This window comes from Dioscorea cayenensis, chromosome 8 (genome assembly GCF_009730915.1).
Source record: "Dioscorea cayenensis subsp. rotundata cultivar TDr96_F1 chromosome 8, TDr96_F1_v2_PseudoChromosome.rev07_lg8_w22 25.fasta, whole genome shotgun sequence".
Classification (NCBI taxonomy): domain Eukaryota; kingdom Viridiplantae; phylum Streptophyta; class Magnoliopsida; order Dioscoreales; family Dioscoreaceae; genus Dioscorea; species Dioscorea cayenensis.
Window position 1 is genome coordinate 7,357,373 of NC_052478.1, and position 18,084 is coordinate 7,375,456.

The 18,084-nt window shown below is 33.9% G+C and overlaps 2 protein-coding genes and 1 long non-coding RNA gene across 5 annotated transcripts; all 3 read right to left on the reverse strand.

The window, feature by feature from the left end:
* Positions 1–970: 970 nt before the first annotated feature.
* Positions 971–7,381, reverse strand: LOC120266539 (subtilisin-like protease SBT5.4). The gene is made up of 11 exons (XM_039274180.1): positions 7,241–7,381; positions 7,053–7,165; positions 6,869–6,966; positions 6,629–6,796; positions 5,723–5,831; positions 3,357–3,906; positions 3,085–3,182; positions 2,487–2,732; positions 2,284–2,398; positions 1,739–1,952; positions 971–1,638 (listed from the first exon to the last, which is right to left on the reverse strand). Exons 1-11 carry the CDS (start codon positions 7,331–7,333, stop codon positions 1,109–1,111), a joined length of 2,334 nt encoding a protein of 777 aa, XP_039130114.1. The 5' UTR covers positions 7,334–7,381; the 3' UTR covers positions 971–1,108.
* A 2,091-nt stretch (positions 7,382–9,472) lies between these two features.
* On the reverse strand, positions 9,473–12,471 carry LOC120267570 (BTB/POZ domain-containing protein At1g55760-like). The gene is made up of 4 exons (XM_039275249.1): positions 11,975–12,471; positions 11,098–11,246; positions 10,661–10,779; positions 9,473–10,211 (listed from the first exon to the last, which is right to left on the reverse strand). Exons 1-4 carry the CDS (start codon positions 12,091–12,093, stop codon positions 9,612–9,614), a joined length of 987 nt encoding a protein of 328 aa, XP_039131183.1. The 5' UTR covers positions 12,094–12,471; the 3' UTR covers positions 9,473–9,611.
* Positions 12,472–15,323: 2,852 nt separating this feature from the next.
* LOC120267056 lies at positions 15,324–17,635 on the reverse strand. Of its 3 annotated transcripts, XR_005538383.1 has the most exons (5): positions 17,551–17,635; positions 17,390–17,441; positions 16,193–16,264; positions 15,971–16,110; positions 15,324–15,781 (listed from the first exon to the last, which is right to left on the reverse strand). It is a non-coding gene; the product is annotated as an uncharacterized LOC120267056 (long non-coding RNA). The 3 variants fall into 3 exon arrangements; XR_005538382.1 differs by lacking the exon at positions 17,551–17,635 and having other exon boundaries at positions 17,390–17,506; XR_005538384.1 differs by lacking the exons at positions 17,390–17,441; positions 17,551–17,635 and adding an exon at positions 16,383–17,373.
* Between the last annotated feature and the right edge of the window lie 449 nt (positions 17,636–18,084).

Below are 18,084 nucleotides of genomic sequence, written 5' to 3' on the forward strand. Positions count from 1 at the left end.
TCCTACCCCAAAGGAAATTTCGGGCAAGCTTTGAAATACAATCCAGGATGGATGCAAGCAAATTCATCACTGACATAATGTAATTAGGTATAGAGAAAACTATACTGTTCAGGAGAACAGTTCTGTCGGTTATAGAGATTGTAGAGTGATTCCAAGCCTGAATTGTGTTTCTCACTTTATTAGGTATGAACTGGAGTTGGTTAACCATCAGCCGCCTTCTAGGAGAAATAGGTATGCCAAGATAAATAAAGGGAAATGAACCTAGATTTATACCGAGAATTCTAGAGATAGCATTAGCCAACTTACGATTACACCAAGTGGGAACATATATGGCAGACTTCGACAAATTTGGCTTTTGACCAGTAAGATTTTGATAAAGGTTAAGGCATATTTGATAGTTTCTAGCAGATCTCCTAGAAGCATTGGTAACAAGAATCAAGTCATCCGCAAACATCAAGTGATTAAAGTTCCTGGGAAGATGTCTATTGAAACCATGGACAAGGTCAAAGGAGAGGGCTTTGTTAAGAATTGCTGTGAGATTTTGAGAGACAAGAAGGAAGAGTAGAGGAGAGATAGGATCACCCTGACGAACCCTTCTACTACTCTTGAACCATGAAGTGTGCTGCCCATTAACCATAAGTGAAAAAGTAGCAAAAGAGAGACAAGCCTGAATCCACATAATCCAAACATCAGGGAATAACATCCTCCGGAGGGTAGCAACAATGGCAGGCCACTCTACTGTATCAAAGGCTTTTTCAATGTCTAATTTGCAAATCATCCTAGGGGGGATACCAATCTCAGTCTCTCAGCTATGGGCAATTTCCTGGGCTGCGATAATATTGTCAAAAGCGCCACGCCCAGGAATAAAACCATTCTGTTCCAGGCCAATTAGGGTGTGAATCACTCTCTTAAGACGGTTAGCAAGCATTTTAGTGATGACTTTATAGCAAACATTACAAAGAAAAATAGGTCTGAATTATTAGCTTTGTACTTATCTCAGCATGAATTAAATACATGCACAAGAAAAAAAAAAGAAAGAAAAACATCGTCTATGCTTTGCTTAAATTTCAAACAAATAAATCATCCCCAAAAGAACATAAAACATAAACTAAAGATTCACCACAATTGGACTCCTGACAAAATGTTTCCCATCAGACCAAATCAACCTCCCAAAGACATAACCATTACCTTTTCTTTGAGCCTGTAAACTAACAACAAACACCTTTTCCTCTCCAACCTTACCAAACACAAGCCTTTCAGGTTTAACACTAACTGAAACCCCTGCTGGTTCTTGAATCCTAGCAACATATGTCCCTGGTGATCCTACATTCTTCACCTTCCTAGTCACTGTAACAGCACCTCTAAGTTTAGGCACAGTTATAGAAGGATAATTCAAGTCTTCAAGCTTTACAGGCTTGGTTGAACAAGCATAATTTTCCGTACTGAATCTTGCGATCTTTGTGGAGTTGTAGCCCATGGTGCACAAGAAGTTGAGGTAATCACTTGTTGTTAGATCATAAACAAGACCGGGATCCATTGCTCGGTTCGGTCTTACATGTCCAGCACCATAACTAAATGGAGTTGCTTTGGTGAAACTTGAGTTTTTTATCGGCATTTCCTCATTATCTCTTGTCCTTGCTGAATGATAATTTACGCAATCAGTTCATTATGGACAAGAAGTGTTTTGAGTAGTAACAATAGCAGCAGAAGCAGTAGGACTTGGTTCTTTGTTGCTTACCAGTAGTCATGATTGCAGACCTGATTGCAGCAGGGCTCCAGTCAGGATGAAGAGTTTTGAGAAGGCCAACGATGCCTGCGATGTGAGGGCATGACATGGACGTGCCTGAAAGTACATTGAAGGGAACACGGCGCTTGTCGAAAGACAGTTCTGAGGGTGGTGCCTCTTCGCTGTAGGCTGCAAGAATGCTCAGTCCTGGTGCAGTGATATCAGGCTGCAAATTTAACCAAGAAACTGAATAAGGAGAGAAGAGAACAAGTAATAGAAGAGAACTTGCAGAAACTGCACAAAAATGTAATCTTTTATAGGAAAAAAGAGATGCTATAAAGTTCTGAAAAAACTTATTTGTAATATAATTCTATATTGCCATCTAAAATCATAGTGTAAACACTTGTAAAATATATACCAGTTCTAACATCATGTTGCGCTGATACGAAGAGAAAAAAAAAAACTACAAATACATAATCAAACCAACATCTGTTTGATTGATCAAATGCTTAAATTAGACAACATGACATTATAAAGAATATTTAGGGGTTTTGCACCTTGAGGATCTCAGGATTGACAGTGTTTGGCCCTTGAGATGAGAAAGCAGCCATAAATGGAGCTGGTCTTGTATTCAACTCTGTTTTAGGAATTGTAATATAACCATATCGAGGCCTACAAGAATTTCCAAATCAAAAATCATAAAGCCAAGTATTGATATCTTGTGAATTGAGAGTATTGAAGCACTGCTAAAAGCTCTTACTTGGTGGAATTGAGGTAGGAGTAGAGAGTTAATCCATCAGAATAGGAAATGTGGGTGGCTGGAAGAACATGAGCATCAGCTATGATTTCGTTTCCATCTGATTCAGCATTCGCTAATACCATTCCGACTCCACCTGCCTCACGAACCGCTTCCCCCTTTTCTACTCTTCCATTTTTCCCGCGAAGGCATACAAGAATCCTTCCTTTTGCTTTTTCAGGATTTAGAGATTTCAGCAAACACAATTTCCTGTACTATCGACATCATATTCATTATTTCACATACAAAACTGAGTCTCTTATTTATTCTATTGAATGTAAGAGGAACACAATCAAGCATCATCAATTTTAATACTAAATTTTTGGTAAATTGAGTTTGTTTGTGAATCAAAGTTAACAGTTTTGATTATTAAAAGTGAGTCTGTTGCATCTTCAGATTTGACCGACATCATATTCATTATTTCACATATAGAACTGAGTCTCTCTTAGTTATTCTATTGAATGTAACAGGAACACAATCAAGCATCATCAATTCTAATACTAAATTTTCGGTAAAAATTGAGTTTGTTTGTGAATCAAAATTAACAGTTTTGATTACTTACGCATCATGTAGTGAAACATTTGCAGCTGTTGCATCTTCAGATTTGATCATTGGATAGAATTTATTGCCAGGAAGTCCCCATTCTGAGAGACTTTGCCCCTTAAAAACAATAAAATCAACAAAACATCAATACAAATTTTCAACTCTTGAATTCATGGAATTGTGTACATTTATTAAAATAAAAACCTAAAAAGATCTGAATCCAAGAAAAAACAGCAACTTTGCCCTAATAATTAGCCCTAAAAAAAAATTCCCTAAATTTAATTCACAAACCTTGATATGCTGATGATTGAAAGAAACATAAGAAGGGAACTCCCTATCAATGGTGCTCGCCGCCACAGTCAAAATCCACGGCGCGGTGTTCGACACGGTGCCGGCCTTCGGCCCAGAGTTCCCGGCTGAGGCCACGACCACGATACCATTCTTCACCGCATGGAACGAACCAATGGCAATGCCATCCCCAAAGTAATCACCAGGATCCCCACCGATCGACATCGAAAGCACATCAACCCCATCGTGGATTGCAGCATCCACGGCGGCGATGATGTCAGCGTCGTAGCAGGAGCCGCCGGATGGGTCCAGTGGCCAGCAAACCTTGTAAGCTGCGACGCGGGCTCTCGGCGATCCGCCCTTGGCGGTGCCGTTGGCGTAGCCGAAGAGATTGGCGCCGGGGACGAAGGAGCCGGCGGCGGTGGAGAGAGTGTGAGTGCCGTGGCCGTCGGTGTCTCTGGCTGAGTTGAAGCTGGGTTTGAGAGGGTGCCTCGCCGCCGCCGCAGCCGCCGCGTTGTAGCCTTTGTTGAAGTATCTGGCTCCGATCAGCTTCCTGTCAATAAGTTTTCAAATACAAAATTTTTAGGGGGCATGAATGCAAATGTCTATTTGCCGGGAACTCATTTCGAATTTTCTAAGTTTTTTCTTTTTTAATTTTTAATCTTTGTATTTTAGAAGTCAGGATTATAAATACAGTTGGGTGAGATACCGGAAATTATGATAAAAAAAAAATAGAATGCTTTTTATACATGTAAAGATTTAAATTTGAAGCCATCTTATACGGTGAATAAATTTTCAAGATTTTAAACTAAGTTTTGAGTTTGATTTTCAAATTTTAATTGATTTGATTGCTAAACTAGTTCAGTAAATCCATATATATATATAATTTATATTATTTTATGGTCAATGAAGGTCAATTTAGAATTTTCCAATGCTTCTCTAAAATCATATTTTCTAAGTAAATTTGGTTATTCATATTTCTATATATATATATATATATATTGAGTGTTGGAATTTAGAAGTATAATAATATTGAGTTGAAATTGTTTAAATTTATTCTTTTCAATAATGCATTTGTTTGTTTGTAAGGAAAGAAACTTCTCCAGTAAAATGTTACCTTTACAAGTCGGTTCAGCAATACTGTATTTTGATGTTAGTTTTTAATAAAATTTATGAAAATATTTAAGAATGGTGAATGATTCTTGTTTCCCATCTTATTATTATAAGCAATAAACTTAATTGCAAGATATCAAACTTAATTTTAAATGCAAGATTACAATTTACATGCGGGCTTGAAATTTGGGAATTTTTTTCTATTAAAAACTTCCAATCAACAATTACTTGGTGAGCAGAGGTGCAATTGATATATATATATATATAACATCACCTATGGACGTTTGTAGAACGTCCGCAGCTGAGTTTAATAACGATTAACTACAGTAAGTGTTAATTAAAAAATTTAATAGAGTTCATTTGGGGATGATTAGGTTTTGGTTTTGGTTATGGTTTTTTATAGTCGTTGTAAGTTTAAAAGAAATAGAGTTCAACAGTTGAGATTAACTGAGACATTGTGCACAAATTGATTGAACGATTCAGATCAAAATACTGTACACAAATTGATTAAATGACTCAGATCAAAGCACTGTCTAACTGTTTATAATTATAGTGACATTGTTCATAGTACAATATACAACTATTAAATTGAAATCCAATAGTTAATACAAACGCCGCTAAATTTTAAATTCACGGGGGTTTGTAGATGATGGATACTTCTTCCCTACTGTCATGTCATGAGAAAGACTTGCATGCAACTAAGGAAGAAAAAAAAAATTGAAAAACACAAAAATATTTCCACTAATAAATGCCAAATTATCCCGCTATAATTGTTTTTTTGAAAATCATTGAAAGATCAAAGTTGGGCTAACATATCGGATAAGGCTTTCATTCTCATATGATGGGGCCTCATGTACAAAATACAGGATGATTAATTTTTTTGGTTGTACCCACATCTCTGACTATGTGTTTATTATATTTAAAAAAATAAAAATAATAAAAATAAAATAAAACACAAATAAAAATCATCTCTTGTCAACCATTGTATAGCCCAATGGTATGACACCAAAGTATAAAAAGGAGGTCATAGGTTCAAATTCCTCCCCTGTCATACACTTTATATTCACATAAAAAAAGCTATTATTGTCTATTATTAAAAAAAAAAAAATCATCTCTTACTTTTCCATGTTTCATGCAATACTTTAACAGAAAAAAAGAGAGAGACAGAAAATAACGTTTTGTAGCCTTACTGAGATCAATTTCTTTTTTTTAAAAAAAAATAATGAATCAGAGAAAAAAAAAACTGAAAAACAAACCTGTTGCAACTGAATTTGTTTGGAGAGTTATTTTGGCATATTCCCTTCCATTTTGAAGGAATTGGACCCATACCATCATCTTTGAAGCTCTTTGATTCTGGCCATACACCTTAACACAAAAAAACTTACCACTAATTAATTTAAATAAATTTCAAAATAAGTTTGCCATATTTAAAATAATAAAAGACCTTCAACTCTAATTTCAAATATATTTTTTAGAAAAAGAATCTAAATAAGCTCAAGTGTGTTTATACAAATGGACATACACTTCAAAACAAACACCAATAATTAATTTTTCAATAAATATTTTATTAGTCAACCTTCTACCTCAAAAATATCTTTAGATAAATATCAAAAAATATACTCATAGTCATAAGTGGCTTCCACAACTTCTCTGTTTATATAAATTAAAAATTTGAGAAAATTCAACATCTTTTCTTCCATGTGTACTTAACAATGATTAATAAAACCAATACCAACATCTAGACGGTTTCAAAATAATAACAAATCTTGTCATGTATAAATTAATTAAGGGCTTTTCAACAACAATCTTTAAAATATCTTTAAATAATCTAAAAAAAATGCAGTTACTATTGCACTTCCAATTTTAGTTAACAATAAATAATAAAACCTATATCAACCACCATATTTAAATTTGAGAGCAAGGACATACTAATGCTAACAAACACAAACACAGATAGATGACCAATCTAAAAGACAAAAAATAATAAATAAAATTATTGAAAAACAACTAATCAATATCATTACTGCAATAGACAGGTAGTAGTGTGATTAATTTCTATACTGAAAATCGAGGATTTAACTCTTTTTCAAAATATGGTTGAGAATTTAATGGTGGTCCGTATTGTCAAAAAAGTAAATAATAATAATAATTAAAAAACTAACCAGTGTCAAGGTTGCCAATAATGGTGTCTTCTCCAAACCTTGCCTTGCTCCAAATGGACATTTTGGGGATTTGTCCTCCATCTCTTTCTAATCCCATGAATTTCCAAGACCTTGTTGTGTGGAGTTCATGTCCTCTGTTTTCAAAAACTGAGATAACACCAGAATGCTCTACAAACAAGAACATGGCAATGAGTCAATGAAAAATAATTTTTGTAACAAGAGATGGAGTTAATGACATACTTGATATCTCCACAGCTTCTTCTTCTTCGAGTTCAGCAGCGAAACCATTAATGTATTTTGTGTATGAGTAGAAAATAGCTTCTTGTGCTTTATTTTTACTGTGTTTGATAAGATGAGAGACTCAAGCTTATATATTTAGATTACAAAAAAAAATACGAAAACTTGAAAACTTGGAATTACTAACCTCCCTAAAAATGATTCTAAGAAATCATAGTGGGAGTTAGTTATTGTCTCAGTGTCAAGCAATGAAGCTTCTCTTGAGTTGTGGGAGTGTCCTCCAAAGTATACTATGTAGGCCTGTCACAAAACAAGCAGATTGGTGGAGAATAAGCAGAAAAAAATAATGAATTAGTACAAGGAAAAGTAGCAAACCTTTTTGTCTGCTACTGTGGGATTAAACAGTAAATGGAAGTAGATAAAAGTTAGGAGAATTGAAGCAGTGATCTTCATTTTGTTCTCCTTCATTCTCTCTGTCTCTTTTCAATGTTTTGCAGAGAAACAGAGCACTCTGTTTTTCCCCTGTTTCAAAGAGACTAATATAAGAGGGGGACAGAGAAGCTTCTTTAAATATTATTTGTCTTCTTCTTTGAGAAAATTATATAAAAAAAAAAATTATATCTTGAAAAAAGATATAAAAGAAGTAGTATTTCTCGTGATACACCTTCCTTTGACCTTCAAATTGGGGGATTATTCAACTCAATCCTGTTTTCATTAATTTATCATTTGGGGACAACTTTCGCCTCAGCATTTAATACATGCAATTGCTACAGGCTGTGCAATCTATATTGATTGGTGACCTCAATTATCTATTTATACCTTGATCTCAGTGTAAATTTAAATTTTCATTAGTTATTGGTTTTATGATGGAATCCTCATTTATTTGTTTCTTGATTCTCTTTCTAGCTTTGTTAAATATAATTGATTCTTTGAAATTCTGCAAATCAGAATTTTCTAATTTCTAAATGTGATTTAATTTGAATTATTCTTTTCCAAAATAGGAATTTGCTTAAATTTGAATATTTAACAGAAAACCCAAAATGACTACCATTGAGTTTGAGTTTTTCATACAAAACACAATATGATTTGAAATTTGAATTTTTCTCATTCTTCTGGATGAACCTAACTCCATTGATAAATGAAATTTTCCAAGGCTATTAAGTTGAAATGGTTTTTCACATTGCTGACTTTGCATTCTCCCTCTGGTTGCCAACTTTTTTTCATTGTCAATAATTGGCTGCAATTTTGAGATTCTTTCTATTCCAGAAGAATAATAAATTTATCATACAAAGTCCAATTTCTGCAAATGCAAGTGGTTCAGTAATGTTCAGCAAATTTCCATAGATTGTGGTAAAATAAAAAATTAATCAGAGAAAAAATTCAACTGATGCAGTGAAGAAACACTGCAGAACTTTCATCCTGTTTCTTTTCATTTCTGAATTGTGGTAGCCAAGATCCTGCATTTGAGTATGACATTCAAGATTGAGAAATTTGCTGCAAACAATGGTACACAAGTAAACAGATAATTAACATTGATTTAACTAGAGAGATTTCATACTCATGCTGGGAAAAAAGAATGCAAAACTTTCATCTTGTTTGTACTGTAACTGTGAAATCATGAAAGAAATTTTATGTCCTCCGGCTTTGGAGTATTCATCAGGCAGACGTTTAAGCTCAATGCTTAATGTGGTAGATTGTGCGGCTCTGCACTTTTCACAAGTCGAAGGAAATATGAGAAAGAAGTCTAAACATGGAGTATCAAAGGCACCTGTTTTGGTGGTGGCAGTGAAAACACTTTCCTCTGGTCTGAAATATAAGGCTGCAAAAGCTTGAACATTTGTCAAAGAAGAACAAAAATCCTTTTATGGATATTGAGAATCTCATGCGCTCCACAAATGAGAAAAAAAAAAGCAATTCAAAGTGTGTGTAGTTCTTTTGAATGCATGCAAAGGCATGCATGATTTTTTGTCAGGGAATTCTGCTGTCTGAATTTATTGCAAGGGGGATCGATACATAGAATCAGAAAAATAAAGATGAAGGAAAATGACAAATCATTTAAATCACACATTGGTATATGATGAAAACATGAATATTATTCTATAATTATGCAGGATATTGCTGAGGGGAGAATTTTCAAAAGAAATGAAAAGATTTGTCCAACAAATTGCAACAGTGAAAACAAGAAAAATGAGTAGAAAAGGCAAATGACATTGAGATTCTCATTTTTGTACCTGAGATCTTCATTGCTTTTCTCTTCAACAATAGGTACTTCAATTACAAGCAGAAGTTAAACATCTCAAGCCTCATCAATCCTGGTTCCTACATTAAGTCAAAAAAGATATATAATTAGATAGTGTAATATTTGTCAGAAAACAATAAGTAATCAAGAAGGCTGGCAAAAGCCCCACCTCTCAAAGCAGGATTCCAAGAACTCACCCTCGGGAATGCGCGCATAATAATACCTTGACTAAGCGTGAACTCCAGAGTGGGCAAAGTTCAATACAGTGAATAACAGATGAAGCACAGATCTAAAATGAAAAGAATAATGGAGATCGATATTTATTTGGTTCATTATAATCAGGAATTTGTATTGTAAGCTATGAATTCTTGACCCCAAAGAATGCTTTCCGTTTAATGAAACAAATACTGTACAATCTTTTGGAGAAACCATCTATACATAGTCACAACCCTAAACAATATTACTCACACACAAATGCACACACCCACACAATAGAAATTTGTTGTATTAGCCCTTCCAGGCAGCTAGGATTTCATGAAAGACATCAGCAATTAGTTCTCGATCAGAGTTTTCAAGGAAGGTATTGAAATCATCACGGATCTCATAAATCTTGCCAAAGTTTACCAGATACCTCATGCAACAACTCTTCAGCAATGGCAAGCGGTAAAGATGAGCGGTTTGAAGCCTCTCAAGGACATTTTTTGTGTCAATGTCCTCTAGAAGGCTCTCATGACAAGCTTCCTTGAGGTCAGAGATATCATACTTGTCAGCTGCTCGGAGGAGAGCAAGGCGATTAGCCAGGAACTCATCAGCCTGGAAGTTGCCATAAATATAGTTGAAAAAGGCTTGGCAGGCCTCAAAAGACATGTCAGAGATGTTCACTGTGGAGAGCTCTTTCTCCCTGAGATTGTGGGAGAACATACTCCGGAACACAGGGGACCTTGTAGCAAGGATTGAGCGATGTGCACCAATTGTGCCATCAGCAGCATTGATGATGATATCAGTATGGATACCCTCAGAAAGCATCCGGCCCAAAGAGGTAAGTGCAGTCCCAACCGATTGTTTCTCCACATGATAGCCAGTCCAAATTGAGCAAGGCTCTCCTCCCTGTGTTTTGAAATGAACATAAGAGCCAAGTATTAGAAGAAATAGAAGAAGCAACATTGAGTTGCAGTTAGGTAGCAGGAAGAAATATGCTGAGACATTAGAGCATTTGAAAAATGATTTAGGACCTATAACACTGAAAACTGGAATTATCGGTTTGCTAAGAAAATAACATATTTAGCAAAAGTTATTTTCAGTTGTGGATATACTAAACGCTAATTTTAAATCTTTGGGATTTATATATATATATATATATGAGACATAATAGAGTAGAAGACTTGAAGTTTTCATTGATTAAATAGGCTTGGTTTTGTAAGTAAGCCATATGGGAGACATGACAAGATCTTTAAGGCATTTGAAGACTTAACTACAAAAAGTTATGTCAGATCAGATGTTCCATTGTAATAAACAATTGTAGAAAATTTCGAAATGAAAGAGTCAGAATTGCTTACAGATTGTGGAACAATCTTGATGTCAAGGAACTCTACATCAATGATGAATCTGCCACTGAAGAGGATATCTATTGCCCACACAAAATCATCATTGTTTTTCAGCAGCTTGTCACTAATTCCTATATAACAAAGGATTGAAATGGTCATTGTTTAGCACACAAGAGAAGGTAAAAAGCTACTCCAATTCGCATTTCTCACAACACTATATATCTCAGGATGAAATCCAGTACTCATCCTACAGATCAAAATAATATTTTCATTTCCTGGGAATCTAATATCCTTGTGCATAATAAAAAGTCACATTTTCATGTACAAACATAATTCGAGCAACAAGTTCCGAATTAAATTTCAGAAGCAAGTTGAGATGACTGAATGATGCTCATGAGAAATATTAGATTCCATGACATTAATAATCAGAAAAGGAAAGGAAAAGTGACCAGGGTGAACGAGTGTTCTGCGATTGGGAGAGGAGATGGAGATGAGTTTGATAATGAATGATACAATGGGAGGTTGTTCCCTTGTCAAGCTTGATACTTCAGGATACAGCTTCACAAACAACTGTTTATTTTTCTCCACTGTCAAGTACCTTCACATTTATTATCAGAAAAAAAAAATTAAATCAGTCATTCAATCAATTCATTATTAATATGCTGAAAATGTATTTAACTAGTCTGCTAACATTTAAAAAAAAAAAAAGTTTGTTTAATACAACACAAACAAGAAAAAGCAAAAGAAGAAAAGAAACTAATAAAAATCATGGTAAAAGTAAATTTGGATGAAATTCGAAGTAGAGTTACCACTTACAAAAGCAAAACCTTATCTTTTTTTCATCTGTTTTCACTCTAGAAGGAGAACACCAAATTTGAAAATGAAGAAACAAGGAAAAATAAGAAGAAATTTTGATTTTAAAAATCAAATGACCTGGAAATTTACAAGCAAAACCAAAACATCACCACTGGTCCCAAGATCACAACTTTCTCCTATTAACATCAGTCCCAAAAAAAACCCCCAACTTTATTATACTTTCCTCAATAATTCACAGAAAGAAGAACTCACATGGCAAACCAAAAAGGATGGTTCACCCTCTAATCCAAAAAAAGAGACAAAATTAGAGAAATCAGGAAAAGAAACAAACAAATAGCAAGAAATTCCTCCACAATTGTTCCCAAAATTCTAACTTTCTTATCTTTTCTTCAATAAATGATCCTCAAATAGACAACCAAAACCCCAATCGCACAACCATTTTTAACCAAAACAAAAAAAAAACCTATATAAAAGAGAATTAAAAGAAAGGGGGAGAAATAGAATGGAGACCAGTTCCAGAGGCCGATCCGGAAAGGATCGGACTTGCGGTAAGTAGTGGATGATAAAGCATCGACACGCCATTGGGCAAGGCGAGGCGCAGTCTCAACACGATAAGCCGATTCACTCATCCCTCCGGTCCAGCTCGCGGCGGCACCAATGGCGGCAGTGACTTCATTGATACAATCCAATATCCCGAGAAACTCCCCGGCCTTTCCCAGCTTCGCTCCAAGCTTTACTCCACGCCCTCATGTACTGCTATACAAGGGATAAAGGATAGACTTTGTGAGGTTTAGAGATGGCAAAAAGGGGATAGAGAAGAAGGAGAAGGAGAAGGAGAAGGAGAATGGGAATTGCTTCTACGCCAGTGGAGATTGGTGCTTGTTGTGGATTATGTATATATAATATGAAGGGAAAGAGAAGTGCTTTGTAGTGGCTTGCACTTGACGAAGATGATTTGTTCCTTGGAAAGACAGTGAGAAAGAAAGATGGAGAGAGGTTCTTTGTATTGGCTTGAAGAAAAGATGAACAGAGATATGATTTTTTTTTAAAAAAAATTAAAATAAAAAAAAATAAATGTTTATTTACTTCAAAACTTTATTGGACAAAGAGACAAAAGTTTTCAAAATAGTACACATTGGAGTTATGTCCATTGTATCATATTATTCACTTCATGACATTGGATAAATTTTTTGATAAGGAGTTATGACACTTTTTTTTATTTTAAGGTCTAAGTTTTAAATTTAATCAAAATAATTAATTAGCTTCATTTTTTTTTTCTCACCATATGAGTATGATTATTTGATAGAATTTGGCTTATTTTTGATGATATATGATATTTAAATTTTTTATTAGTAAGTGACGTGGAATTATCAGCTAAACATGCAGTATATTACATATATAATGACAGAGAATTTTAAGCAAATATATCATCAAAAATAGGCTAGAATTTCTCAAATAACTACTCAATTAAACAAAATTGAAGTTTGACCCCAAAATGAAAAAATGTTATAATTGGGTGCTATATAAAAAAAATTTACTCTATTTTAAAAAAACATTCAAAATAATTTATTTGGTTTAATTTTTTAATAAATTATAAAAAATTAGTCTTTTAACATCTAAGAGGTCTCGAATTCAAGTGTAACTAAAGACCGTGATAAAAATTTATTTTGGTTATGAGTGAAATTATTGTTCACATATTTTATCAAAATGCGTAGGGTGAATGATTAATTTTTTGGCATGGGCTCTTGATGTGTATAATGTTGTCACTTTCAAAAATAAAAAATCAAAAAATCCATCAATCTCTCACTCTGAGTTAAGAGTAAGAGGAATTACCATTGTAGTATTCAGAAGAATGGTAATTCTTATTTGCTTCAATTTTTATTTTAGTATTCATAATTTTCAAAATATATGATAGAAATTACAGTGCATCATATTTTAATACCAATCCTAGCAACTATATATATATATATATGATATTTATAAATATATTAATATTATAAAAGCTTTTATCTTTCAAGAGATTGTAGGTACACAAATCAGAGAAATAACATTTTTTTTATTCAAAATAAAGTAAATATGATTATTCATTACTGAAAATAAAATAAACCACCTAATTCATATTGTATTCCCTTCATAAATCATAAATAAAAACTTCGAATTTATAATTTTTCATGTTTAAGAAAATCAGTTACTCAATGTGAATTTTAAATGTTGTCATAATGATTTATATTTACATAATAACAACTCAAAATTTTGTCTCAAATTTTGATTTGTTATTTGTTTTTAATAAAATAAATAAACCACTGTTTATTAAGAAGAAAAACAAATATAAATAAAACTAAACTTAAATAAAATGACAAAAAAAACATATATAACAACCAACCGAACATGAGGTTACAAACAGTCATCAGAAGTGAAGCACATCTCAACAACAACCACACAATAACACAAAAAAGACAAAAAAGAAGATAAAGCAACTGATAAGTCAAAAATTCACTTTTTGGTATCTAAGACCTCCGTAAATTAGCAGACATGGTTGTTTTACTGGTATGACCATCCGATCTTGCGCTCAAGAATATTTACTATGAAAATTATAATTTTGAAAATTTTATTTACAAGTTCTTTAAGGAGAAAGTTTTCAGGAAAAAAAAAAAGGGATAGCTTGAGAGAGAGAGAGAGAGAGAGAGAGAGAGAGAGAGAGAGGAGAAAAGTATAGAGTAAGTGTTCTTCACTAAATTATTCTTTGGAGATCCCAAATGGACAAGAAAAGTATCAATTATTCCATATGGGGTCCTCTCTAGAATCTTTAGCTTGCAAGACATCCACCAATGCAAGCAAAAGGCTTCTTGCTTCTATTTTTAAAATAATTAATAATAATAATAATAATAATTTTTTTTATTGTTTTGATTGAGATATCCTATCTTATATAGACAAAACATGGGACCTAGACAACAACATATCCATATATATACAGATATCTTGATATTTACTTTTATATTAATCTTTTTTTTAAATTTTGAAGGGATGATAATCAAGACACTAATAATAATATCAACTTGGTAGGAATAACACATTTTATCAAAAACTTGGTAGGAATAAGAGTTACTAATGGATCTTTGTCAACATCCAACAAAGGAGTGTAAGGTGGGCTAACAACCTACTACCTCAAAATTGTCACCATGTTAATTGGTTATTAATTATGATTATTAACGAAAGCTTATAGCCATTAACAATTGTGATTAAGAACTCAAATTAATCATATGGAGGCATACGATGATGTCAATCATCATTGGCAAGCAGTTTGCTTCCATTGAATCCAAGACTGTATTATGAGTTAGTTAATCACTAATTATATATTTATCATTTTAAATAATTTATACCTATTCCAGTTTCTTCAATTAACCTTTTTCCAACAACTAACAACTAATATTAACTTCATCAAGTACAGATACTTAGGGATCAAATAAGCACAATTTTGTTAAATATTTTATTTCAAATACTAACATTTTTTTTTAACACTAAACACCCCATTTAAAAGTTTTTTGAAAAACAGTAGATAAAACATTTCATCAATGGCTTATTTACCTTCTACTAATGATTTATTAATTTATTAATTCAATCAGACTCCAGATAGAATAATAAAAACCCACCACCCACCACGTATACACTCAAAAAATCTAAAATAACCATAATAAGTAAATAAATCCTCTATTATACAACCATAGCAGTAAAAAGCATGAACTCTCATAGGAGACCCACCCAGACCTATTTGAAATTTTGGACACAACATAAACAGTACTGCTATAAATAAACTTTTACCCATGATTAATAAATAAACACTACTGCTACGGTGGTTGTCAACGTTAAAGAAAATTAATCTCCATAGTTTTGCAAGGTAATTTTAAACTTTTACAAGGAAATTTTCCCGCCAGTTCCACACTGAGTAGAATCACAACAAACTTGCTCAAACCAACAGATCAACAATAGACAAGCCACAACAATACATCATACAAGTCACACATACATTTGTATACATGTGTAAGTATATATAACCTATGGTCTACCAAAATCAGAAGTTCTATCACGTTGAAACCCTAACTTAGATGGCATCTTCGTATACATTGGCTCTTCATCAACAGTACGAGGTCTCATGCATAACAAGTGTTTTATTCTACAAAGAGCTTTCGGTGTTTGCTTCTCTTTTGATGGCTTTGGCAAGCTTGAAGGAGAGGCTCTATGCATCTTCATGGAAACTCTAGAAGGTGATGCAGGATAGCCATATCTCGAGGTAATGTCGGAAGACCTCATCTTTAAGATCTGTGCCACATATTGCATATGAAAAATGCAGTAGAACTCCCATTTGGTTATCAACATCAAACATGAAGTTCATCAAGTTGTTGATCTCTAATGACTAATGAAGTTATTGATAATTCCAAACAAGGATATCTCATATGCGCACAAGAGAAATAAAAGAAGGTTGAAGAACAAAGATAAACAATTTATCACCTTGGAATCACGGTGTGGTGACGGCCGGACCTCAGCTTGGCGGCCGGTTTTCCTAACAGCTTTGATGACTGCCTTCTGATCAACATAGCCCATGACCATTACCTTATTCGATACCACATCTATGTCTACACAAGTCACCCCTGCCAACAAATTAATTAACTATTAAGCAAATATATATAAATCAGGACAGAAAAATAAACCTCAGGGAAAGATTTCATCAACCTTTGAGCTTGGATAACACCTTGTTGACATTTCACATGCCTTGCAATGTAGATTCACCTTCAGCTCCATCACCTTAACACAATTAATTCCAAAAGCTTAGCATATAATGCATGTGTTTGCAAATTATACATACATGCATACATATTATATATATATATATATAGAGAGAGAGAGAGATAGAGAGAGAGACCTCCATGAATACAGCACTTAGTGCTCTGTGACCAAGTTAAAAGGAATGGTAGGCTTTATAACAAAGGAAAGGTGCACATTCATAAAGAAAGCTAATCATTATCTCTAGCATGCTTCCAGCTCTGCGTTGTATATTCAAGTTCAAAATATCCATGCTTAGAGGAGAAACAATCAATCATGTAGGCTTCTGCTTGAGCCTTCCACTTTTACAATTGTTATCTGATAAGTTATGAACAACAATTTAGGAATGGAATTATATTCACCTATTTGGCTCTCATGTAAGCCTCATTCTCTAAATTATCATCATCTGCTTACTTGTACTTCAAAACTAGAAAAATGCATCCATTAGTGAAAAAGAATATAATTGAACCCTCTCACATACAGATTGTAATTTAAATCTTTGAAATATATGACCATAGTCCCAAAATCTATGAACAAATGTTCAAAGAATTGCAGTATCATGGATCATTTGATTCACAATGCAGCAAAGGTGAAGGCATAATTTGTTCAGTTGAGATATGATTGAAAATCTATAGCCAATGGGGTCTTTTCGGGCTTTAGTATTTTCAAAGAGTAGTTCTATGATTAAAAAAATCAAATCATTCACAAGAACTTTATCAAATTAACCCAGCCGCTTTTGAAACCAATGGGCTGGGACAAGGAATCAAGGTCTCTTTTTTCTTTCATGATTATGGTTTCAATCGCTTCACACAAAAGTCACCACTGAGTCAACAAGTTCACATTATTCCTAGAGATTACAAGCACTCCGAGCCCCAAAATATTCCCAGAATCAGCTACAAATCAGAAAGGCCTGGCATGCAGATTGCTTACTCATCTCTCAGTCATATAGCACTCATTCTCACAACCCGCAGTCAGCAATGTCATAGATCTAAAGCATGGGCAGCCTAACAGGACATCTTACCAGTCAAAGCTTCAAGGAAACTGACAAAACTCCCTTGAGAAAAGGAAAAAAGATGAATAAAGATACAGAGATTGAGACGAACATACCAAACAAGTTGTTGGCAGTAGCTAGCAACTTGCACTTATTTTATGAAGATCCCTGCAGATCACACACACATGCATGAGTTGAATAAAAACCAATAGTACAAGATAAGGGAAGGCTAGAGAAGACATTCTTGTATAAATAGGCCAAGATGAGAGTTGCTTACCATTCAGTGCAGACCTCTGAAGGTAAAGGAAAGAAGATGAAGAGAAACCTTCTTGTGGCTGTTCTCATATGGGCAATGTTGGCAGCATTAGCCATTGTGAGTGCTAGTGCTCGAACTGGACCTTCAGAGCATGTTTTCTATCCAAATGGTATTTTTAAACTTAATCCATTTTCTAGTCCTACCATTCCAACTGAATCAACTCTAAAATATTTCTTATTGAAGCTCACTTATCAATCTCAACGCCTTTGAACTCTACAGATCACTCTATTAGTAACACTAGTTCTCTTTGGTTTCTGTAATTAATTCTGAGACTGACCCTATTTGTGTTAAAATAAAATAACTAAAGGATGCAGATGCTGCCAGTTTGACTTCAGCAAGCCCCTCTATCGGTGTGTCCGAGTATGCTGTGGAGACAACTGTTGCTAGACAACTAGGAAACCAATATGAAAAGCCTTCTGAAATTGGAGTTAAGCTACCAGAATGAACTTCAAATAAATAAATGAGAAGATATACTTACATATTTTCCACCGAGAG

Bases quoted from the DNA above. Each gene is read 5' to 3' on its own strand.
- LOC120266539 (XM_039274180.1), bottom strand. From the start codon at position 7,333: ATGAAGGAGAACAAAATGAAGATCACTGCTTCAATTCTCCTAACTTTT. The intron at 5,832-6,628 runs GTTAGTTTTTTA...TTTTGTGTTAAG, and splicing joins TATTGGCAACCTTGACACTG to GTGTATGGCCAGAATCAAAG. The intron at 1,953-2,283 runs GTGCAAAACCCC...TTAAATTTGCAG, and splicing joins TCAATCCTGAGATCCTCAAG to CCTGATATCACTGCACCAGG.
- LOC120267570 (XM_039275249.1), bottom strand. From the start codon at position 12,093: ATGAGTGAATCGGCTTATCGTGTTGAGACTGCGCCTCGCCTTGCCCAA. The intron at 11,247-11,974 runs GTCTCCATTCTA...ATAAATGTGAAG, and splicing joins CGGATCGGCCTCTGGAACTG to GTACTTGACAGTGGAGAAAA. The intron at 10,780-11,097 runs GTCACTTTTCCT...TTTGTTATATAG, and splicing joins CAGAACACTCGTTCACCCTG to GAATTAGTGACAAGCTGCTG.